This window comes from Clytia hemisphaerica, unplaced genomic scaffold (genome assembly GCF_902728285.1).
Source record: "Clytia hemisphaerica strain Z4C2 unplaced genomic scaffold, Clytia hemisphaerica genome assembly, whole genome shotgun sequence".
NCBI classification, from domain to species: domain Eukaryota; kingdom Metazoa; phylum Cnidaria; class Hydrozoa; order Leptothecata; family Clytiidae; genus Clytia; species Clytia hemisphaerica.
In genome coordinates, this window is record NW_027103551.1 from 3,538,697 (window position 1) to 3,563,430 (window position 24,734).

The 24,734-nt window shown below is 34.7% G+C and overlaps 2 protein-coding genes across 2 annotated transcripts; one reads left to right on the top strand and one right to left on the bottom strand.

Moving 5' to 3' along the window:
• Window positions 1-816: 816 nt before the first annotated feature.
• Window positions 817-14,973, top strand: LOC136800321 (serine/threonine-protein kinase 26-like). Its single transcript, XM_067056955.1, has 11 exons — window positions 817-969; window positions 6,065-6,144; window positions 6,849-6,999; window positions 7,802-7,858; window positions 8,419-8,527; window positions 8,934-9,091; window positions 9,682-9,870; window positions 10,358-10,506; window positions 11,136-11,382; window positions 11,934-12,061; window positions 14,525-14,973. The coding sequence occupies exons 1-11, from the start codon at window positions 952-954 to the stop codon at window positions 14,565-14,567; spliced, it is 1,329 nt and encodes a 442-aa protein (XP_066913056.1). The 5' UTR covers window positions 817-951; the 3' UTR covers window positions 14,568-14,973.
• Window positions 14,974-20,376: 5,403 nt separating this feature from the next.
• On the bottom strand, window positions 20,377-24,379 carry LOC136800289 (ras-related protein Rap-2b-like). Its single transcript, XM_067056916.1, has 2 exons — window positions 24,294-24,379; window positions 20,377-22,269 (listed from the first exon to the last, which is right to left on the bottom strand). Exon 2 carries the CDS (start codon window positions 22,210-22,212, stop codon window positions 21,670-21,672), a length of 543 nt encoding a protein of 180 aa, XP_066913017.1. The 5' UTR covers window positions 22,213-22,269; window positions 24,294-24,379; the 3' UTR covers window positions 20,377-21,669.
• Between the last annotated feature and the right edge of the window lie 355 nt (window positions 24,380-24,734).

Genomic DNA, 24,734 nt, shown 5'->3' on the forward strand with positions numbered 1-24,734 from the left:
ATAAGTTGAGTTGAAAAAATATATAAGTCTGAATTCATGAAAAAAAATCCAAAAAGTCCAAAAGTTTGAAAAAAGACTAAATGTACTTGAAATGGTTTGGAAACTGTTGGAAATGATATAAATGTACAAAAAGTGCTTTGGATCTAGCAAAATGGTAGCAAAAAAGTAAACAAAAACTAGTCTGCAAAAATGCTATATGAAAATGGTAGACAAAGTAACAAGAAATTTAAAAGTAAAATTATTCTTTATTTTTGGTGCTTTTTAGCTCAAGTTTTACAAATCTTGATCTGGTTATTCAACAGTCATTTTTCTAACAGTCGATACAAAACGCAATCGAATGCATTCAAGCACAATTTTCCTAGTAAAAATATGGAATAATGTTCCAATTGCTCAGTCTTCTGAAGCATGTTAAGGTTTATCTCAAAATTATACTCCTAAGAGGCTTCATGACACTTGGCTAGAACTTCCTAGGTGATTATCGAAGGTTTCAAGGGGTTGTTGCAGGTTTAAAGAGGAATAGCTTAAGTTTTCCAGGATGGGTTTCTCTCTCTCTCTCTCCTTAAACAGGCATCAAGATTCCTTTTTCTCCTTCTTCCTCACAAGATTCTCTAATTTCGAAGCTCATTGATAGGACAGTTCCTTACTTTTCTGATATTGTCTGATTCTTAGACTTACAGACGTTGGCTCTTTTAAATTGACAGGCATCAAATACTCAAAAAGTATATTTTTGTACAACTAGTTATTTTCAAAAATTACTTTTCGTGACTGTGTTAGATCTTATTGAGTCAATACTTTCTTATTTTACTTTCCAGGTGATCAAGAAACATTAATAAACACAATGGTAATTAGTTACAAAGCACTAATGAAATAGATATTAAAACAATATATATTATGTTTTATGGCGTCTTGTGGATAACTTAAAGTTGTCCTAAATACAAAACAATTCGCTGAATGGCTAGCAAAAGTGGGGTAAGTTTATTATTATATTTTAAAGATTTCCGATAATGGAACCCTACCCATGCACCTATGACACCATACTCTTACCTTGAGGAAAGTTTTTATTCAAATTTTAAATTGATTTAGAAGCCTGATGAAGGTTGCTAGTAAATTTTCTATGCTGATTTAAGAAGACAAGAAGTCAAAGTGGCATGAAGGCCCAGTGATATAGTAATTGATTATTGATTGATTATCTGTACACTGATTGCTACTAGGCGTCATGGTGTCACCCCCCCCCCACTTTAAGTGGGGGTACCTAAAAAAAAAAGGTGTTAAAAAAGCCAGGTACCTGGAAGTATTCCCACTTTCAGGGGGTACCTGATATGTTTAGGGGGACCTGTAATCTCGTCAGTGAGGGTGGGGGCTGTTTTTTCTGTGTGAGATATTTTTCTTAACTTTACTCAATTTCTCAATTTTCAACCAAACCCTTCGTTTTTACTACTTTTTCTTTCTTGTGTCCTTTACATTTTACAGTTACCCCAGTGAAGGAGATTAAAATTCAACGATTTTTTTTTTTTTTTTTTTTTTTTTTATAAATAGAAATTTGTAGTTTGCCCACGGACGTGGAGTGGTTCAATTTGAATAAATAAATAAATAAATAAATAACGATATTGCATTTTTGCTGACCAAGCGTTTCTATCATAACAAACATGGTAGCTTGAAGTTGTTATATTTTTTTATAACTTGCGAAAATCTTTTGGATGCAGTTCCATATACGTTATTTGATTGTATGTAATTTAGTATATTTTTTAATTTGTTTCACTGCATGAAAAGTCGTCTTCTCTAACGCAAGATATATGACGAAAAGTTAACTTTTCTCTGAGTTTTCTTGTTTTGAAATCATTGAATTTTCTTCTGTGCGAAAACAAGTAACAGTGAATCTTCACTATTTCTCGAAAAGCTTAAATTTTCTAAATATCGACATAATTAACTTTTCGATGTACAAAATGATTACATTTTTAGCCACGAAAAGTACTACTTTTCTCTGAAGTAAAAATATTGGACTTTCTCCACGCAGTGAAGATTCACTTTTACTTGTTTTCTTGTCCATGGAAATGTCAAATTCAAAATTGAGAAAAGACGAACCTTTTTTGTAAAAAAAATAACGAAATTCATTTAATGAAAGGAAAGATTAACAATTTATTATTTACGCATTTTCGAAAAGATGCAGATGTCTAGATCAAATAACCAACGTTTCGTTATTGGGAATATATATTCTAACTTAAAAAAATACTTGATCCGCCTCATTTCATAACATTGAAAAGGTAAAAAACTTCTACACGTTTTTTTTTTATAAGGAACCTTAACTTTGCTCTGAGCCTGGAGTTCCTTATTTTTACAGAGAATTTCAGTCTCAAAGTTCCTTATCGATCTCCTTATTTCATAGGAAATTTTGAACTTTTTGCCCCTTGAAAGATCAAAATTTGGTCAAATTAGTCTCAACTAAGGTACATTATTTTCAAATCCACTTATTCTCAGCCTGAGCAGTTCCTTATTTTTTGAACCATTTTCAGCCTCGAGTTCCTTATAAACGTGTTCCTTATAAAAAAAAAAACGTGTAATATAGAAATTATATTTCTGGTTACTGTAGCGACAATTAGACGCGAGATTAAATTCGATAAGATATTGAATTATTAAATATTCTTGGATGATTTTCTTCTTTAAAATCAAAGTCAATATTAAAAAAATCATATTAATATCTATGTACTCATAATTCTTTTGCTAAAAATCTAAAGTATGCCTTATTTACATAAAATGACATAAATTAATAAGATAATGTATGATAATAAATCATGATATATAATTTTTAAAACAATGGCAATAATTAATGTGGTATAGAAGGAGCTTATAGGGTTGGGGGATATTTCTGACAAAATTTGACATTGTAAAGCATTTTTCGAATTTAAGAAATAAGATTTAGGTTACGGCTCAAGAAATTGTATTCGTATAAAAAATGATGAACTAATTAATAAAAGAAGTAAAACAATTACTCCTTCAGTTGTATATAGTGCCTCTTTTCCCGAGGGCTCTCCGATTCTCCGTTTATTGAAGCATTGAAGATGTTTCTTTTGTTGTGTTGTCGAACAATCATCTTTACTTCTTTTTCTTAATACCATTTATTTCTTGGTCTTCTGATGAGACGATGTTCATTTTGTGATAAGTTTTCTCCACACGTCTTTGACATTGCACAGAATTGATGTTTCGGCCTCCACCGTCGAGCTCGCGATACGTTCTTCGACTTTCTGTAGAGAGAAAATGATAAAAATTATACTCTACTTTTTAAACAGGATTATCAAACAGATTAATTGTCCATTTATTTTTATTGAAAATTAAATTGAACTTTAAATTGAAAATAACTATTAAAAATCCAAAATTACTTGAAGAAAACATAATAGCAAGAAAGAAATTACGCGTTTTAGACAGGTTATTTCAAAAATAACTTGAACGAGTGAGTACTTACATGATCATTGCATGGCCTCTTTAGCATTATTGACGCATATTCATCGCAAAGTCTTTACTTGTTTCACTGTAAAGTTCGTGTGAAAGCATATTACAAGATTTCGTGACAAATCAAATTTCTTTCCCTCTTTTAATTTCTGCCAATTAAAATCTCTTTATCAACATTTTTCTATAAGAGACTTAATTGGACTGCAATTGAAAATATCGTAATTTCTCCACAATTATAAATGTGTTAACACAGGGTCCCAAAGGGAATGGTGTTGTTTAGTTCAAAGTGTTAATTGTAATTTTTTGATGAAACCGCCGAACAAATTTTTCAGCCTTTGAAATATCGCCAAAAAAGAGAAACTAGGAATCGTTCTTTTCTTCCATCAAGTTAAAGCATTTGAGTTTAATTTTAACAAGTTTAATTAATTGAACTGCTTTTAGGAGCTCTTCGAACACACCACTGCCCCAAGTTTACGAGAATTAGTTAACGCGAAAACTTAATACTACATGTTTTTTTATAAGAACAAACTATATAAGAACACAAGGCTTAAAAGGCCAAAATGTTAAGAACAAGTTAAGAATATTTCAAGGCTTTGGGAACTCAAAAACACCCGATTTCTTAGGAAAATGGCCATAAATACTCATAAAATGGGGGGGGGATAAGAACATATTAAGCACATTTTTTAGGCTCATTTCCGAAGGCAAAAATTTTGGATGTTCTTATAAAAACGTATCGATGAATAGATTTTACCGGTATTTTTGTAAAGATTAAAAATTCCAAAGAATAAATTCAGGCGAATTTTCAGCTATAGCATCACCTAAAACTTTTATGTTAATAATGAATTAATGAGTTAATAATTTTATGTTAATGCGTATAAAATCAAAAAAACAATTTTGCATACAATGCATTAAAATCAATAAGTAATTGAAGAGGGAATCTTCATACACAACTATTTACTCAACTCCATTGAGACACCCCTGTGTCAAGACTCGCCGCAGTTGGATAAACAATTCTTTCAAAATCCCAATGGGGATAGAATTTATATACTTTTTGAGTTCAAAAATATAGTGGGATGATTTTGAACGCAATTTCTTAAATATAATTTTTATATGGGGATGAATTCAAAGTCAATTTCCCAGTGGGGCTGAAATGATAGGGTATTTTTCATCAGAGGATGAAGTTTTTGCTAAATTTTCCAGTTGGTTGTGGTTCTATGTGTAAAAAAGTTCCACAGGGGCTGTGAGACAGGGATGTATTGAGTTTCTTTAAAAGTAGTGCCACAAATTTTACAAGAGGTTGCGCGAAATGTGGTTTGCACTTTCAACAGTTGTTGATCTGACTATATTGTCAAAATTAAAGATTTAAAAGAAAAATCTAGAATTTGAAAAATCTGTATATCATAGAGTACAAAGAGAGCTAATTACACCCCTGTCACAGTGAAACAGACCCGGTGGAGCTTGTCCCACTATGGGGAGAAGTTTATACAGTGCAATTTCTAAGCGGAGACGAAACAAAGTAAAAAATGTAGGACATTTCTTTCTCCTTTCGCCTTAAAACTTCTAATTCTAAGGTGCGAAAAAGAAAAGTGGCAGCTAGTTTGGTCAACAGAGGACACCTCTTCTTTTTCCTGTCATCACGCTAACAGGCACAGGGGTCATTGGAAAATATAATATTTTTTAATTAAAAAATAATCTTGTCAATCAAAAGATCAATCCTAAAGAACACATTCTCATTTTGCTCCCATAAAATTGAAATATTTGTTTTACTTTTGCCAAATCAGCTGCAAGAAAATCTGCTCCTTACTTTTATCCCGGCATAGAGATTATAATGTTCTTTAAAAACGAAATTATTACCTTTTTTTATTGTATTTGATGATTGTATTTTCGATAAATTCTGCATGAAAATTTGATATTTTCATGAAAAATATTTTCGTTTAAATTTCAAGACGAAAACTTTATATTTTCTTGAAATACAAAGGAAGAAAAGATAGTCAATCTGGAAACATGAAATATTTCCTTTTTAATGAAAAACGACAAAAGAAATTATCCACCTTTTCGAAGCAAGAAATATTTAAAGATTATCTTTTTTCAAGAACTTAAAGAAAAAGAATCTTTTCTTAAAACTGTAAGGAAAAATCGATATTTCCGCAATTGTACGTTCGAAAACATTAAGTTTTCAAGGACAAGAAACTGGAAAGACATATATTTCATGCAGTGTTTTCATATTAATAATTTTCACCTATTTTGGATATTTGTTTCTTCACATGGATTTGTGGGAAAAGACATGTCTTACTCTTGTGTGTTCTTTGAATACTTTCAACAACTGACACAAAATTATCATTACAGAGAATAGAATGCAAAAAAAAGAGATTCTTCTAATCGGCTACGTAATAAAAGGGGGTACCTAAAAAACATAATTTAATGGGGGTACCAAATCCTGGGGGCTACCTAAGAATCCAAACAACTTTGGGGGTACCTAAATCGTTGGGGGTACCTAATTTTATTGGGAGTACCTGAAGCCTGGAGGACCCTATGGGCGTCGTTACTTACAAAATGCACTTGAATTACCCTGAATTAACAATAAGATCTATTGAAAAGACAACGTATTTCTTTTGTTTAGAGGAACAAACAAGACCCAGCAACGATATATTCAATCCAGGAACGCATTGGAAAGGGATCATTCGGTGAAGTATACAAAGCGTGAGTACACTTTTTTTTTATAATAACATCCAAAAATTTTGAAGCCGATGTTCTTAACTTTTTGAGTTTTAGTCCTAAAAATGTTCTTAGTATGTTCCTATTTCCCCATTTTTTATGTATTTTTGTCTATTTTTCCAAGAAATTGGCTGTTTTAGAGTCCGCAAAGCCTTAAAATGTTCTTAACTTGTTCTTAACATTTTTGCCATGATCGAAGCCCTATGTTCTTATATAGTTTGTTCTTATAAAAAAAGGAGTAGTTTCTCAAAAATTAGATTTTTACACAAATAAGCAAAGAGCCCTAAGAATTGGATTTTTTATTTTATCTGGGAAGGGTTTTCAAAGCTTGCCAGTTTGTTTTCCATAACATACCTTTAACTTTTCACAAAATGCTGCAATATCATCAAAAAGTCGAGCAAAGCCGATGTAAAATCCTTGTCCGATAATATAGATACAAGTAGAAAAAGATACTGAATTATTTGGCCCTCCTTTAAAATTAATAAAGGGGTTACAGGCCATATTTTTAAAAGGCCGGGCACTGCAAGTTCAAAAAGGGCGCTTTTTTAGTGTTCTTTTGAAAGGCTATTTTAGTCAGGGATCCTCCAGTCATTTTTCAAGTCTTACTAATAATTTTTGTATTGGTGAAGTGATTACGAAAATTGAAGTCCTGGCTGACTCAAAATCTTTCCCTTTTGCCTCTATTTCAGAATCGATACAAAGACTAACCATGTCGTTGCTGCAAAGATCATTGACCTGGAGGAGGCGGAAGATGAGATAGAAGATATTCAACAAGAAATCACCGTCCTCGCACAATGTGACAGTGAATATGTCACCAAATATTATGGATCTCACCTCAAGGTCTGTGTGATATTTCTCATAAGGCGTACAAACTTTCGCAAAAGTAAATGTCGTAATTTTCGTGATTTTTCGACCTCTCGAATTTGTACGCCTAAAAGTGGTTAGTCTTAGTTTTTTTTTCTGATTGAAAAATCCCCAACCTTACAGTATAATGTTCCTTACTGTATAAGTATGATCGATGAAAGAGAAAAGTTGCTGGCAGTTTTGACCAACAAATGTAGCTTTTTTTTTTAATTTAATAATAAAGGTTTTAAAGAATGAAAACGTAGACTGTTCAGCTTCTTGAATAAAATGAAACTGCTGAAAAACTCGAAACATCCCCTCCCCATATGGTATGATTTTTGGACCTACCTGGAGGTCCTATAAATTAACCTGTGTCCGTCCATTCATCTGGTACCAACGTTTCTCGGGATTGAATCAAAGGAATTTTGCAAAATGGTGATTACCAAATGTGACGGAGCCCGATTTTCAAAAAAGAAAGTCTTTGGGCCATTTTGGGCCCAAAAATAGGGTTTTTTGGACTTTGTGAAAAATCTGTTCATTAGTTTTTCCTAATTTTATGTACAAAGACGTAGAATATTACAGTGTCCTAAATCTGGCTAAATTATATATGAAAAAGCTAATTTTTCGAGAAAAAAGATTTTTGGCACCAACTTGCAAAATTTTAAATTATTCAGTTTTTGTTTCTCTATTGCCTTCATTAAACTTTTATTATTCGTTTTATAAACAGGTATTTCCATAAAAGTATTGCTTGCTTAACGAATGAAAATTCAAAAATGAACTTGTGTTCTTTTTGGTTTAGGGCACTAAATTATGGATTATCATGGAATATTTAGGAGGTGGTTCAGCGCTCGATCTGGTAAGTTTAAAATTATTCCCATACTTCTCTTATTCTTACAAGGGGTACCACTCTATAAAAGACGAATCAAAGCGTTTGTTGTTTGTCAATTTATTATGTTCAAAATTTTATGAAAAGCGACTCTCAGAGAGACACTGAAAAGTGAAAATTTCAGTACGAAAAATTTCAGAGCGAAAAATCGAAAATCGACCCTTAGAAAGAGGAAAAATAGGCGTTTTTTGGGACCTTAAGAGAGACTTTTGCCAAAATTTTTGTTGATTTTCACACGATTCTTGTCCAAATTTTTTAAAATCAGGACCTTTTGAGAGAGGTAATTTCGATTTTCGTGAATTTTGGACCTTTACAGAGACTCGATTTGCTTTTCAATGTTTTTTGTACCTCTTTGAGAGACTTTCGAGCGTGTGAAAAATGGACCCTTATGGCTCGCACATACCCGGCACCCATTATGTCTAAGTCCCCCCCCTCCCCCAGGTCAGTAGTTCATTTTCATGTTGTGTGAAAAGTTCTTCCGTCTGGTCTCATTGAAGTCGTGTTTATCATTCTTTTCACTTTCCTTTCAGATGAAGGCTGGTCCTTTTGATGAGCTGTACATTCCCATCATTTTACGAGAAGTTTTAAAAGGCTTAGAATACTTACACTCAGAACGAAAATTACATAGAGATATCAAAGGTATATAAGAAAAATAGAGAAAAACAAATTTGCAATTCATTTAGTATGCAATCATGCAATTTTCAGAAATTGCTACTTTGTGGGATATCTATATCTTCATTATTTTCACTTCAAAAATTCTATACACAATGCTTATTCAAACTTCTACCGACTTTTGATAGATTCCCACTTGTCTAGTTTAATTTGAAAAAGTATGCACTGTTTAGTTTGCTGGACTCTCATTCGATACGAGTTTCTCATTTCATCTATGGAAGTTTTTTTAATACTTTTGTTGTAGTATCTACGAAGATAACGTGAATAGAAGCCAGCAAAGATAACAAACACAAAAAGGCGGGCCAACCTACCAGGACACTTTGTTCTTTCTTTTTCATACGTCCTTCAACTAACAAAATTTCCTTTTTTCCAGCTGCAAATGTGTTATTATCAGAACACGGTGCAGTGAAGTTAGCAGATTTCGGTGTTGCTGGCCAACTAACGGACACAATGAATAAACGAAATACTTTTGTTGGGACACCTTTTTGGATGGCCCCAGAAGTGATCAAGCAATCTGCATACGACGCTAAGGTAGAGAATGTTTTACTTTGTGAAGAATATTCCAATCCCCGGGGGGGGGGGCACTCGATCTGAAAACGACCATACGTTCGGCCCAAAATTTGGCTTCTAAAATCAGACCCTTACAGTGCATTGAATTTCCATGAAAAATCATACCCTTACAGTGCACTTTTTCAAAATTTTTGCAATTTTCCAAGAAAATGTGGAATTTTTCCTCCAAAATTGACCAATTTTGTGCCAATTTTACCAAAAAATTGGCCTTTTATCACAATTTCCTACCCTTACAGTGCAGTTCAGTGCAGTTTTGTAATTTCCTACCCTTACAGTGCACTAGCTGAACTATGAAAAACCTACCCTTAAGGGCCGAACGTCTGGTAGGTCATTTACCTTGAGTGCCCCCCCCCCCCCGGGTTCCAATCGTAGCTAGCTTCGAAGCCAAAGTTTCAATATAACATGATAAATAATGGCACGAAATGCTTTCTGCATTTACAATGAAAATTACACTGAATTAAATAATAGTTGCTTAACCAGACTTTTATAAATCAGGTATCGCAAACAGTAAGTGGCAAACTTCGAATGTCTGTACTCTTTATCATTTTTAGGCTGACATATGGTCTCTTGGGATTACAGCAATTGAATTAGCGAAGGGCGAACCGCCCCATGCAGAATTACATCCGATGAGGGTGTTATTTTTAATACCGAAAAATAACCCGCCAGAATTGACTGGTGCTAATTTCACTAGGAATTTTAAAGATTTTGTTTCGTCATGTCTACATAAAGACCCGAACGAGGTGTGACATTTTTTTTCTTCTGTTAAATCAATAATCTGTTGGTTTGATTTATGACCCCTTAGTGACTTCCGCAGATCTTTGTTAAGAGAGAGTTCATCCATAATTTGGCTTTTTTTGTACCCACTCTGTCCACACTCGTCATTCATTCACTTCTGCTGCATATAAAGTTCTTTAGTAAGTTAAAGTTTTTCACATGGTGGTAAGCTCCCTCTTTGCTTACGTTAAATATAAGTCAAAATATGAATCTATTCAACTCTCAAAAAAATTTTATGATGCGTTGGAATTCTGGTGGTATTCATGATATGCACCTTTGCAATGTCTTCCGCGGACCCAACAGCTGATTGATTGAAAGTGACGTAATATCAATCAATACGTCACTTTCAACCAATCAGCTGTTGGGTTCGTGGAAGACATTGCAATGGTGCATATCATGAATTGAAAAGTTTGATAATAAAAACATATTCTGAATTTAATTATTTTTATTTAGCGTCAATCAGCAAAAGAATTACTACGTCACCGTTTTATCCGTCAAGCAAGAAAGACGGGGGTATTGGTAGACCTAATAGACAAATTCCGTAGGTGGCGTGCAAACGGGGGTGATGATATGAGGGATGATGATGAAACGAATAGTATATTGTGAGTGCAATTTTTTAACTGGTTCCAAACTCTTTTGATATTGCCTTAAAGGTTTTAATGACATCAGTATGAACTTTAAATTCTCATAACTTTGTAATGGAAGACATGCTTCTGCCATAGATTTATAAAGCCCGAAGGGCTTTTTGCTGAAAAGTGTGCCGTAGTTAGGTAAAAAATCCTACCTAGGTCACGTGACATTACAATTGAATTTCAGCGCTTGACCAATTAGAAGCTTTGCGGGCTTTCGAAAACAATAGCAGTAATATTTTTTGCGATATTCACTTTTTTTACTTGGAAGAGCTTAAAGCACGATATCTAACACTTCGGGCTTTACAAATCTGTGATTTCTCCCTTAATTTTCATCAGACTTCTGTGCTCTTTCAGATGGTACCGTCAGTGAAAATTTTCAGAACAATTAATTATTGACTAGCCATCCGATGATGTTATCTGGCAGGTAGCCGAGTAGCGTATAATTTGGTGTTACGTCTAAAGATTTTTGATTCATAGTCCCCTATGAGGGCAATCTATGTGAAATTCCAGCCCTTTCTGCTAAGAGACTGATAAGTTTAAGTAGCTTTCAGTAAAAGACTAATTTTTAAACGTGATTCTTCTCTACTCTCTTTCAATAGGGGTGATTCGGCTGGCAATGCCGATACAACCGACCCCTGGATATTTACTATCAAGGCGAAGCCAGGGAACAAACAGAACGCCCTAAATAAAATACCGCCATCAAATACTAATTCGAACGCCACAACACCGCCCGCAAACAAGACGAAGAGTAATAATCGTTCGGAGCAGCAGAACAATGCAGTGGTGGCACCACGGGCGCCTGAATCGAGATCTCTTCATAATATACTATTGCCAATTCTAGGACAAGTGAGTGTTGTTGTCTCGGTGATACCTTAAGTTGGTATAATGTCGACATCCCTCATCTAATTCCGACATCCTGCTTTGGAGCTGTGAATAATGAGAAGGTGGGAATCGCTGATTGACACTATGTTATACTTTGCTTAGCAGTCAGAGAGGAAAAATATTCTTTCAATCAGTGATTCTGACCCTCTTATTATCGTTAATAAAGGGTGTCGGAATTAGATGAGGGATGTCGACATTAGACCAACTTAAGGTATTAAGTGATACTGCTTGCTTTATTCATTCAAATGAATATCTTTTCGAGATATATAGAAATCTTGCAGTCTACGTTCTCATTGTTGCAAAGGTATCGTTTGAAATGACTTTTGCTGTTTATGAACTTTTGTCCTTTGTTATTTTAAAACAATGCAAACTCGAACCCAGTCCCTTAGTTCGCTATTCATCTTTCTCCAAATTTTGTATCAAGTCCATGAGTAAAATCAAATCAAACCCAAAGTCATTTTAGTCTTGATTCGAAGTTGTGACAATTATTCAATTTTCTTATTTTTTCTTTACAGTTAAAAGGCAAACACCAGAATCGAGCGTCTGCGATTGACGATCTAGAAAATGCAATCCTGGTGGCGGAGAGGACTTCTCCTGGTATATGTGACGCGTTTATCGGTGAAGTGACTGACATCGTTCGAAGGTGAGAAAAATGAACCCAATATGATGCACAAAAAAACATTATAATATTGCACACGTTTAATTCTCACTGGAAAACATTCAATTCTACCAGCAGTGTGGACTTTTTTGCCCCCTTTTTTAAAAGATGATGGATTTTAGATATTATTATTATGAGAGAAATGGTTTCTTTTTGTAATTTATTGACTTTTTGATGTCGACCGTGATGCGAGTTCAACATGCTGAAAATCGAAAAAAACTGTGATGGCATTATCTAGTCAATGTCAATGTCATTGACTAAATCATATCATTGAATTGACCGAAAAAGTCAAAGAATGTTATACTATTTTGAAATTTTGTGTAAGACATCCAGGAAAAGGTTATAGGTACATTTTTGAATTACTTGTGAGTCAACGAACTTTGATCCAGATAGTTGTTAAATCTGGCTTCAAGTTTCGATTTTAAAAAGTCACATTTAGCTTTTGTACCTTTCTTCATTTAAGTTTACATATATAATGGAGTCTCTTTAACTCGAACCTCTATAACTCGAATGTCTCTTTAACTCGAACAAGTATTATGGTCCCTTTAGAACAAATTTATGTTCCCCGTGCGTGTTCAAGTTGTGGAGACTTCACTGTAGCTATAAAAAAGTTGAACCTAGATGAACTTTGATTTGGAGCAATTTTTGAGGGCATTTAAACACATTGAGTTTCAAATTTCCTGGATGTTTGTACTTAAATGACCACGACTTGTTGTATAAAAAGTATATTATTTTACTGTCCTGTTTTAAAAGAAAATAGAAATAGCTTGTTTGACTTTGTATAAAAAAACATTTTTTCAAAACGGAAAAAAAATAAGGGAATAGATAAAATATTTCGTTAAATCCATCATTGTCTTTTCTTTTGCTTCATTCTTCCAACTCATAATTTTCATGCCGTAATGTTTTCTATGGAAACACTCCAGTTTTTTCCAGGAGTGGCGAATGTTAAACAATTTTTCAATAGATTAAAGATTTTTACATAAGTGTTCCTGTTTCATATCAGACACATATTTCATATCAAGACAGTGTCTGCCTGATATCATTGTGCTGATATAAGCAAGAAATGTTTTTCTTTTCCTCTTTCTAACCAATCTTGTTCCACGTCCGTGTTAGTAGGGGGAATTTTGTTCGATTTTTTGGAATCGCTTGACTGTTTTGTTAGAAGCACTTGTTATACATTTTTGGAAAGCTAAGGGGTAGGAGAATCGAAATTACTATGTTTCCAATTTTTTTTCGGACACTTTGGTTTGATTTTCAGACAAATATGACGGTCTCAGGCAAAAATCATAGGGTTAAAAATTAATGAAAATTTTAGCTCGAGAAAAAAGAGACCTGTTGTATATTTTTGGAAATCTCTCAAAAAATTAAGATTAGAGATATATTGCAAGTATAGGTGATTTCTGTACCTAACTCGAGATATTAACCCTTGAAAACCGTGTTTTTCAGCCAGAAACAGCTATTTTGTCCAGTTTTTGCGCTTTTTGAAGCTCAATATCTCGAGTTAGGTACTGAAATCACCTATTCTTGCAATATATCTCTAATCCTAATTTTTTGAGAGCTTTCCAAAAATATACAACAGGTCTCCGTTTCCTCGAGCTAAAATTTTCATTAATTTTTAACCCTATGATTTTTGCCTGAGACCGTCATATTTGTCCGAAAATCACACCAAAGTGTCCGAAAAAAAATTGGAAACATAGTAATTTCGATTCCCCTACCCCTTAGCTTTCCAAAAATGTATAACAAGTGCTTCTAACAAAACAGTCGAGCGATTTTACAAAATGCCCTCTACTATGTCAATCCAATGTGAAAAAGCTTGTGAATTAAAATTGATGAATAAGCAAATGACATCACTCTTATCTAAAAACAAAACCTTTAAATTTGCCACTCCTGGCAAAAACCGGGATGTTTCCGTACAACACATTACGTCACAAATACAATGAATTTCTTTGTTTGTTTGCACACTTTTCATGCATCATCGTTGCACATCATGTATAAATCAATTAGGTAAGGTAGATGTGTTTTTTTTTCTTTATCGTCGAAATTTTTCACTTGAATTTTGAGAAGTTTCTAATCGCTTCCATCTTGATTTAGGGTTTTTTGATGCACTATTTTCTTATTGTTTTCGATAGTGGAAAAAAAGGTTTTCACGTAAAAGTTAGTAAAGAATATCTAGAAGATAAGATAGTGGGCGGACTATTCATGATATGCACCATTGCAATATCCTCGACGGACCCAGTAGCTGATTGGTTGAAAGTGACAACCAATCAGCTGTTGGGTCCCTGATATAATGTCAGAAGACATTGCAATAGTGCATATCATGAATAATAGGGCCCACTGAAAATTAATCCATCATTTGCGAAAGTTTCGGTTTTTTACAAATATCTTTCAATGAATTAACAAGAGACTTTCTAAGTGTAAACAAATCATGATTTTCTTTTCTATTTTTAGCCACTTTAATCACCTTTCTAACGACACACAACTAATGTACTAACCGACTGTTTACTATGACACGACACAATGACGTAATGACGTTGACGTAAACATTTAATTTTATGATATCCTGGTAGAAGAGAGACGTGATAGTGATGACATGTTCTATTTAGTATATGTTCTAATAGTTCTAATAGACCTTTTCATAAATTACGTCACGAACATCACTTGCCTCGTATTCGAACAATTTCCATGGTGATCATATCCCTTGAGACATTAAATGATTTTTTTATTAATAGAAAGTAGTTTTAATAAAATCCGCTGGGAGTTAATCACCATGGCAATAATTTCAAAACGAGGCAAATGATATTCGTGACTTGATTTATGAAAAAGTCTATTAGGAGATGCATCCATGGGCTGCGTTTAGACCAGCCTGGCATTTGTAATTGCTTGCAGTATTCTTTTGAATTCTATTGTTCCGCGCAATTGTTCGGTTTGTCAAATGCCTAATGATGCCAGCTTGTTGGCATTTCGTTGGCATTTGAAATGCCATTTTGAGCAAAGGAATCCCCTTTTCTGGCATTTCAAATCAAACAAAGGAACCAAAACAAAGAGAAAAAATTTGCAAGATTTGCCATAGTAGGCTATACGGCAAAAAGTTTCAGTCTTAATGACTGCAGTTTTAAGGAAATTCCATGCTTTTCATTGTTTGATCTGTCAAAGTTGAACTTCAGGGAATCACCTTTTCAGTAATGACTCTAAAAAGACGATTCCTTAAATGCCATGACAGAAAATACAATGGAAAAGCTATTAAAATCGAATCCCTCATGAGCAAATGCCAAATTACAAATGCCAGTTGGTCTAAACGCAGCCACTGATTGACTTCTGACATTATATGATTTTTATCACAGCTGATTGTTTGCAAGTGACTTTAGGCCTTCTCATAAATTATTTTTTGGCTGTAACGAACAATGAAGTAAAAGCCCGAAGGGCTAGAAGCGAATTTTAAACCTTTCTCAGGCAAGAAAAAGCGAAGTCTTAAAAGATATACGCCGTTATTTTCGCACGACGGATTGAATTTAGTTGTTTACTTGTTTTCGAGTGGTATATATTTTGAAATCTATCGGCAAATTTTACTTTCAATCTGGTATTTGTATAAAAACCCAGCGGGCCGCAAAAGACCGTGCAACTCAAGTAGAATTTAGTGACTTCAAATGCTTCGTAGGAGATTCGCTTTTAGTCCTTCGGGCTTTTACTTCATTGGCAACTACTGCCTTGTTTTGAAACCATCACCAAATGTGATCAAATCATTTGAGTCTTCAATGCTAATTTTATAAATAGATGGAACTTTTCATGAACTTCTCTAGGAATCAATTTACATAGCAAATTTTGAGCACGAGGCAAGGGTTGCTCGTGACTGAATATATGAGCAGGCCTATTGGGTAGAATAAAAACAAGAAAAATTATATATAATGTCGGACAGGCGCAACCAAGGAAATTCGTGGATAATTATTCCGCTTTGTTTGTATAATCTGATTCACAGACCTGGCAGATAGTATAGGAGCATGAATCCAGTGGATTATCAGCAGTCTACTTTATTTTCTAAAACTGCTCATTTTTAGAATTTTAAAAAGTAAAGTGGCGCCGAAATTAACGATAAGAGGAGCCTTTTGGCGACCCGAAAATCTCTGCTGCTAGGGCCGGGGGAGGGTATTGTAAACTTTTGCTACCCTTCTGTCACGCTGTTGTTTTGTATCACATTAAAACTGGCAGCATATTTTTACCTGTACAGGTTCAAATACTGGCCTAAAATGTGGGCGTCGACGAAAAAGTTTGTCTTTAATTTGTACTGGGAGGTTATGGAGAAATGTTTCAGATTTATTATTTTTGTATTTATATTTTATCTGTTTCAATTTTGGAAAAAATAAAATCTATCAATCATAAATTCTATTGTCTACTCTCTTAGGGAAAAGATTTTCTCGTTGTGAGTTCAAATTGACCTTTTTTGACTTCAGCTACATGTTTTTTCTTTGAAGCAAGTGTATGCCCCTTGGTCAGGCTCGTGTATGCTTAAGTTCTCAAAGCATCATGCTTATGAATCATGCTTATGATTCACCTCGATCCAAGTTTTTAGTGAAATTTCAGAAAATTTGTAAACATTTGTTCAGATTTTGGGAGCAGTGGAATATAGGAAACTGTGGAAAGTCTTTTTTTTTTACTTGACCTCTACCAAACCTTTTTAAACAGATAAAAATGACTGGAAAAATATTCCAGGCTGACATATACGCTTATGTTATTATGTTTAGGAATTCTGCAAATCTGAGCCTTCGTATGCTTATAAAACATATAGTTTTTCTTTCTCAGACGTAATCATTGTTTTGTTCACCATTTCTCACTTATGTCAAAACTCGAACGCAGTTCCTTAGCTCAGGTAAGTTATGGCATGTCTCAAAAACCTGAAAATTACCATAATTTTTGAAGGCCATTAGCCGCCAGAAAATGAGGAAGCCAATGATTTGGCTACGAAGGATACCATGATGAAGTTTCGCTGAAGGGGTGTTATCTAATTGTTTACGCCCTTATTTTCACGACGTCAGTTATTTTTGATGACGTCAGCAAAACTTGTTTTTTAAATAACTCCAGTTTGGCTAAAGATAGAAACATGAAATTTGGACTGAAGTTGCAAAAAAGATTTTTTGAAATTTTGCTGACATCAGCACTTTTTTGCAAAATGATCTTTTTCGTGATATTCAACGTTGGTCCAAATTTCATGTTTCTACCATTAGCCAAACTGGAGATATTTAAAAAACAAGTTTTGCTGACGTCAGTACTTTTTGGTTTTTGCGGTTTTTCGCGAAAATAAGGGCGTAAACATATCAGGGGGGGTCGGGTTCAATAATCCGAAATGATAAGCCGTCGTCGAACATAGAGGTCGTCGTCGTCGCCGCGCATAGAGGCCGTGGCCGAACATAGAGGTCGTCGTTGAACATAGAAGCCGTGGCTGCTGGACATAGAGGTCGTCGTCGAACATAGAGGTCTTGGCCGGACATAGAGGTCGTCGTCGAGCATAGAGGTCTTGGCCGGACATAGAGGTCGTCGTCGAACATAGAAGCCGTGGCTGCTGGATATAGAGGTCGTCGTCGAACATAGAGGTCTTGGCCCAATTTCATTTTGGTCTTTATTTTGTAAGTTCTGGTCTGGAAATTTGACAACACAGTCTTCAAAATACACCTTCATCGTATTTGTGTATAGCAAAGTCATGGCCGAACGTCGTCACCGGACATAGAGGTCGTCGTCAAACATAGAAGCTGTGGCTTGCTGGACATAGGGGTCGTCGTAGACTAGTAAACTAGTCGGTTATTACTTATAACCTTATAAAAAACTGTCAATCAAATAATGTAAACACTAATTAAATATTCAGCGCGCGTGAGAGCAAAGGAAAATAACCGACTAGAAGCTACTTCCAGCGCCTTTTTTTCTTCACCTAAAATCGTAGGTGTTTATTGTGTTTTTGGAAATACTCATTTATTTATATGCTCTCATGTTTAATGTTACTATGAAATATCATTTAGTCAAAAAAATTGGATGGATTCTCAAAAACCTAAAAAAGGTTGTAAAATTAAACAACGTTTTTTGAGGAAAGAAGCTTCTAGTCGTTGAAATTCAGAAAAGACACGCAACCTCACTTCTTCGATTCTTTTTTTTTTAGAGCTTGAATTTTTTGTATATGGATCTGTTTTCAACGACTAGTTTACTAGTCTAAGGTCGTCGTCGATAACATAGAGGTCTTGGCCGGACATAGAAGTCGCCGTCGAACAACGGGTTCATTGGTTAACTTTTCGAAAATATTTTTCTAGTAGCTGCAAGTTTTTTTCAAGATCCATCCGCTGTTTTTCCTGGACTTACCAATCAATAAGTTGATTTACAAAATTTTAGTTCAGCCACCTATTTCGTATTTTTTGAAATTCAGCACCCGGGAAATTCAGTCTATTTTCCAAATTAAATTAAAGCAAAATATACCGAAAAACGGTTCTAGGTGATATTTAGTACTAAACGGACCAGTTTGTAAAATTTTCCGAAACTACTGTACCTTTTAATAAGTTTTAATTTTAATAAGTCAAAAGTAATTTCCTGAGACGTAAAATCTAAGGCTAAGCAAATTAGGACCGTTGGGGATCTCATTTCTCTTTTCCATCCAAAGGATGGCAGAGAAAACGGGAAAAGGGAAAAAACCACCCTGAGCAAGAACCAACCCGCCGGATAAACCGCCTTCGTTGATGCGAACCGCCCCGGCGAATTCTATGTCCGACGACGACCTCTATGCATTGAGTTTCAAGCCGAAGGCTAGAGGTCAATCTCCTTGGTAGGATTTGAAGCCAACAAATCCTACCAAAGTTGCGCGGCCTTGAGCGACCCGCCTGGTTTTTACACAAATGACAGATTGAAACTAAAATTTACCGCTTAATTTCGAAAAATATATCACTTGAAAACAAAGGAATTGCTAGATTCAATCCGTCATCAAAAATACGGCGCATATTTTAAGGCTTCAATTTTTCTTGCCTGAGAAAGGTTAGAGATTGACCTCTAGCCCTTCGGGCTTGAAACTCAATGCCTCTATGTCCGGCCACGATATCTATGTTCCACAAATTTACAATTTAAATGAACATAACATGGATCAAGCACAATTTACAGAATGTGTTGTCAAATTTCCAGACCAGAACTTATAAAATAAGACCGAAAACAATTGGGCCAAGCCCTCTATGTTCGACGACGACTTCTACCTCCAGCCACAGCTTCTATGTGCGACAACGACCTTTATGTCCAGCTACGACTTCCATGTTCTACAACAACCGCTATGTCCGACCACGGCCTCTATGCCCAGCGACGACGACCTCTATGTTCGACGACGGCTTATCATTTCGGATTTTTGAACCCGATCCCCCCTGATATAAATAATTAGGTAACTCCTCCACATCGAAACTTCATCATGGTATCCTTCGTAGCAAATCTTTATGAATTTTGGCCCTTTTCGCGAAAGTAAATATCTTAATAAAAGTTCTAGGAAGGGCCATTCGCGAAAAATTCTTGACAAAATAGAAAGTCTGTAAAACTTCAAACTTTGAATAAGATGTACATTTTATGGCACTTTTTAGCCTGCCAAAAGACTAGTAAGTCAAAGGGAAAATGTTTCAAGCCAATCCAAGAAGTATTTGTACGTCTAAGCCGTTTTTTCATGTGAAAATTCTCTATTTTACGTCTTGATTTGTGAAAAGTAAATGTCGTGAATTTCGCGATTTTTCGTCCTCACGAAATTTTGTACGCCTAAAGTATTCGAATTAGAGAGAGTCTAACAAAATGGTAGGTTGGTTACGAGAATAATGTATTTTTTCATAACAATACGGTATTTCCAGTTTTCATCAGAATGATAGGATTTGGTTACCTCAAAAACAACTTCGGATGTAGACTAATCGTCTACTCCGGATGTACTCCGCCCCATCGGAAATCCCGCACTCGTCAGATCCGCTTGCACGTTAGAAAAATAAATGGTAGTAGTAACACTTCTCTTAAAATATAAAAGATGTATTATTTTTTGTTTGATAGGGCTGTCGAAATGGCAATAAACATGGAGAGTTATTACTCTCAACTATTCACTTGACTTCTAATGCTCTGATATGGGAAAATCCTAATTCCGGATAATGGACAAAAAGAATTAGAGAGTTAGAGAATGAGAATTAGCATTATATTTGAAAGTTTTCCATTCAAACTTTCGCAGTTCATGATTTTTGGCTAGAAAAATCTTCAGAAAATCTAAAATAGTGTAGTGCTCCCAAAATCTTAATGGGGGACGGGTCCAAATTTATGAAGAACGATTTCTTAAAAGTGATAGTATTTCATAAAAACAAAAAAAATTATTCAATAAAACAACAAAAAATCGAAGATCATTTAAAAGTATTTTATAAGAGAGAAATTCTGATTATATATTTTAATAAAATACTGTTTCAGAAAAAAATATACAAAAATTAATAAAATACAGTTGCAGGTGAAAAGTGGCATAAAATCAAAAAACGGTGCTTTATTCTGAAATGTCTTGTTTTGACTCCGACTTTGTGTCAAACACTAGGGAGAGAGGGAAATAGGTGAACCTTGTGTGAGAAAGGGAAAAGTAAAAAATTGCTATAAGATAAAAGTCTGAATTTCGTGTACAATTGAAGTTTTTTTTTCCCTTAAAGTTTATCTTAATATTGTGGCCACAAAATTTTCATTATAAAACATGAAAAATAGCCTTCGTGTAGATAACGATGATTTTTCAAATTAAACATAGAAGCCTGGCAAAAAATATTTCATAAATGGAAGAAAGTGTGTATGATGCTATTTTATATTGATCTAATAGAAAAATAAATAAAAAAGTTAGACGAAATGAAAGAAGCTTCTATCATGAATTAAGCTTATAGCAAATCTCTTAGATATTTAAGGTTTTATCATTCTTTTGGTGGTCTTGAGTTAAAAGCAAAAAAATAGATAAAAGCTTGTTTTATTTGTACAACAAACCACAACACTTGTGACAAAAGGAATTTCAAAGTGGCATTCTGTCAATTTATCAATTAAATCATTTATTTTGACAAGAATGTATTGATGCACGGTCTTTTCCTTTTTAAAAGAGAAAACAATTACATCCTAATCACTTTTAGCAAGGCAATGTGTCATCTAGCAAGGCAATGTGTCATCTAATTACATAATAAGAGACTAAAATCAGCAAAAGCCAGAAAACAAAAAGGATCATTTTATTCATATGTAAACTGTCCATGATCTACCATACATAATATCCTTTTGTTTATCAATTTTTATGTGACAGTTCAAACTATCATCAAATAGTAACATGATCTAAAAGTACACATTATCGTTTGTATATTATCATTTTTTTAAAACTATATCAATAATCTCTGTTGTCACAATATTCTACCATCTAAAATACATTTTGTTGCGTAATCTATAGGGCTTTTGCAAAGCCCAGTATTTCAAATTTAAAGGTTGATCCAATACATAGAATAGGAGCCATTGAATAACCATTCTCACTCATATCCAAAGAAAACATGATATATATATACCATTCATTTTGAGTATTGTTAAAACGTATCTAATAATTTAGTGAAACATAATATAATCTATAGAATATTGCAGCATTTTCGTTTACCTTGTTTTTGATTGACAATATTAATACGTCGTACAATCTCAGCAAATACATCATTGACGTTATGGGTTGTTTTGGCTGATGTCTCAAAAAATGGACATCGCCAACGCTCTGCCAGTTGTTCACCTTCTTCCTGTGTTACTTCACGTTCATCATAAATGTCTCGTTTATTTCCTACTAAAATCATTGGAACATTTTCCTGGCCTTTCAAACGTACTATTTGGTCTCTCATAGGTGCCACATCTTGCAATGTTTGTTTATTGGTAATGGAGTACACAAGCAAAAATCCTTGCCCGTTTTTAATATACAAATCTCTCATTGAGGCAAATTGTTCAGTTCCTGCAGTATCTAAGATTTCCAATATGGAGGGCGAATGATCTACTTCAATAGCTTTTCTATAAAAGTCCTCAATGGTTGGATCATACTTTTCCAAGAATTGATTTGATACAAATTGAACTGTTAATGCACTTTTACCAACACCACCAGAACCAAGAACAACAACTTTGTATTCCTTCATGATTTGTTCATCAGATGCAGGCTGTTTAAACACCAATAAAATTTTTTAGTCCTTTTGCTAAAATAAATAATATGAATAATGACATTTTGATATTGTGGGATTTTCTTATGACATCTTATACATCCAGGTATAATGACCCCATCTTACTGCATTTCATATTTCTTAAATAGGCCTTTCCACACAGCGTCCCTAAAAAAGTACATTTGCAATCATTATGGTGCAAAGTCAGGGAATGGACCTTTTCACCTTTCCATCTGTCATCTTGAATTGAGGAGTATTGACATTAGACCAATATACAACATAATATATACCTATAGTATAGCCCTAACTAGTCCTATAAGATTTACAGGAAACGCATATTTGAACTTTAGCGCAAGTACTTTAAAGCTAAGGTCTGGCAAAAGCGGGACAAAAATCAGTTTTTTTAAGTTTACACTATCGTAAAGCTAGAATCGCTCTGCATACTCTTCACTTGAGAAAATGATTCACAGATTAAAGTTTGTCCGTCCTTGCGAGAGCTAACGGGTGTTCTGCAGGGGAAAAGGCTTTTTGTTAACTTTGCTTGATCCTCAAACTGCGCAAAGTGGTAGAACTTAGCTGCAGCAGATCATTTCAATGTAAGTTGCTGGAATCTTTACAAGGTTCATGACAGAAAATCCTTTGTTTGATTGTCAAATGATGACAGTGCCATTTAGTAGAGGGCATTTTGTAAAAATGCTCGATTGTTTTGGTCAAAGCACTTGTTATACATTTTTGGAAAGCTAAGGGGTAGGGGAACACCTCGTATATCAAAATGTCGGGATTTTAGGTACGGGCCAATTTTACTTTCGTTTTGAGTAGTTTCATTTTCTATTTCAAGCCAACATCTTAGCAACGCAACGGGGTGCTCACCCATAGTTACAGAGGTTTGTGCAAAAAACTAAACATAGAAAATTTTCCAAATCCCCCATTTTGATTAAAGCAATGACAAATGAAACTTTTCTATGTTTCACTTTTTTGCACCTATTCTTCAAAATGAAAATATCTAAGATTTTAAGTTCTTCTTTTATTCAATGATTTTTTTCGAAACTTTGTTGACAGTCTAACTCTTGGATCAAATTCCCGCTTTCTTCAGTAATTTGAAGATGAGAAAATACCTAAGCCACGGATCATGGATTGAAACAAATATATGAAGGGTGGGATTTTACAGCCGCCCGTCGTGCAAGGCACTGAGAGAGGCCATGGGTGCCAAAAAGAAGGGCGCTGCGGCAAACTATACTCATTGATGGAATAATTTTGATAAACAGCTGCAAACCCGGGGGGGGGGGTACTTAGGCAAATGGAGGGTACGGTATGTGCCGCCCTTAAGGGTACCTTTTTTGGATTTCCAAAGTCCCGCTAAGGGTCGGAAAAATCAGAAAATCAAATTTCAGTCCTACTAAGGGTCGGAAAAATAGGAAAATTTCAACTTTTTACCCCCTGAAAGATCGAAATTTGGTCGAAATTGGTCAAATTAGTCCCGCTAAGGGTCGCAAAATTCCCAAAATTTTCCTTTGTTTTCTCCTTTTTAGTCCCGGTAAGGGTCCAAAGTTCAAAAGTCGGGCGGCACCCCCCGTCAGCTCGCAACCCTAGTACCCCCCCCCCGGGGCTGCAAAGGAGCACTGGGAAGCAATCAGTAGAAGAGACCACTTTCATTTTTGTTGCAGATTTCAATATAAACTTCTCGCACACTGTCTAGACTGTCAGAAAAAGCCCAGGACACTCACCAGCCATATATATCACCTCTGGTGCATTTTGAGGATACTTTGTGTCTTACTTGAGATCAGAGACTATCGGTATCGGGTCTATCAGAGGTACAATCATGGGCTACCTGAATGTAATAACTCTCTGTCTTGAGGAGGGGGTTAACTAATTTTGTGTGTGACAACCTAAACCTACCATTCTGGAAATGGTACACAATATATTTGTTGAAAACTTTCCTTTTTATTGTTTATAAACAAAAATCATAATATATATGAATGCTGATATCCAATCACAGATATTTCACAGAAAAAAAACTCAGGTCAAATGAGACAATTAAAGAAAAACATAGACATACCTACCTACAAGAGCAAGTAAGAGTAAAATCTTGAAACACCCATATTTCCCATCTTGACAACTAGCGGCGGCGATTCCCGACTTTTGAGACCCTGGGGAGAGGAAAGTTATGTTTTGACGGCAAGAATGCGTCATCTTTTGTCTCGATTATGACAAACCTTGTAATATATTTTTAGGAAAACCTCATTGAATCATCGAGCTAAATTGAAGGAGGATTTTCGAGGTTAACCCGATTTCCCGATTATCATATTACAAAGATTTTGTATTACGAAAAACCTATAGTATGTTATGGAAAAGATAATATGTATAGTATGTGCGTTATCTCAACAGTAATCTTCTCTATTGTAAGTTATAAAAATGTAATTCAGATGTAATACGACTTTCTAAAAGTAGAAGGTACATTACATTTCGACAAGAACTAAATTACGCAATGGCGATCTTCCAAC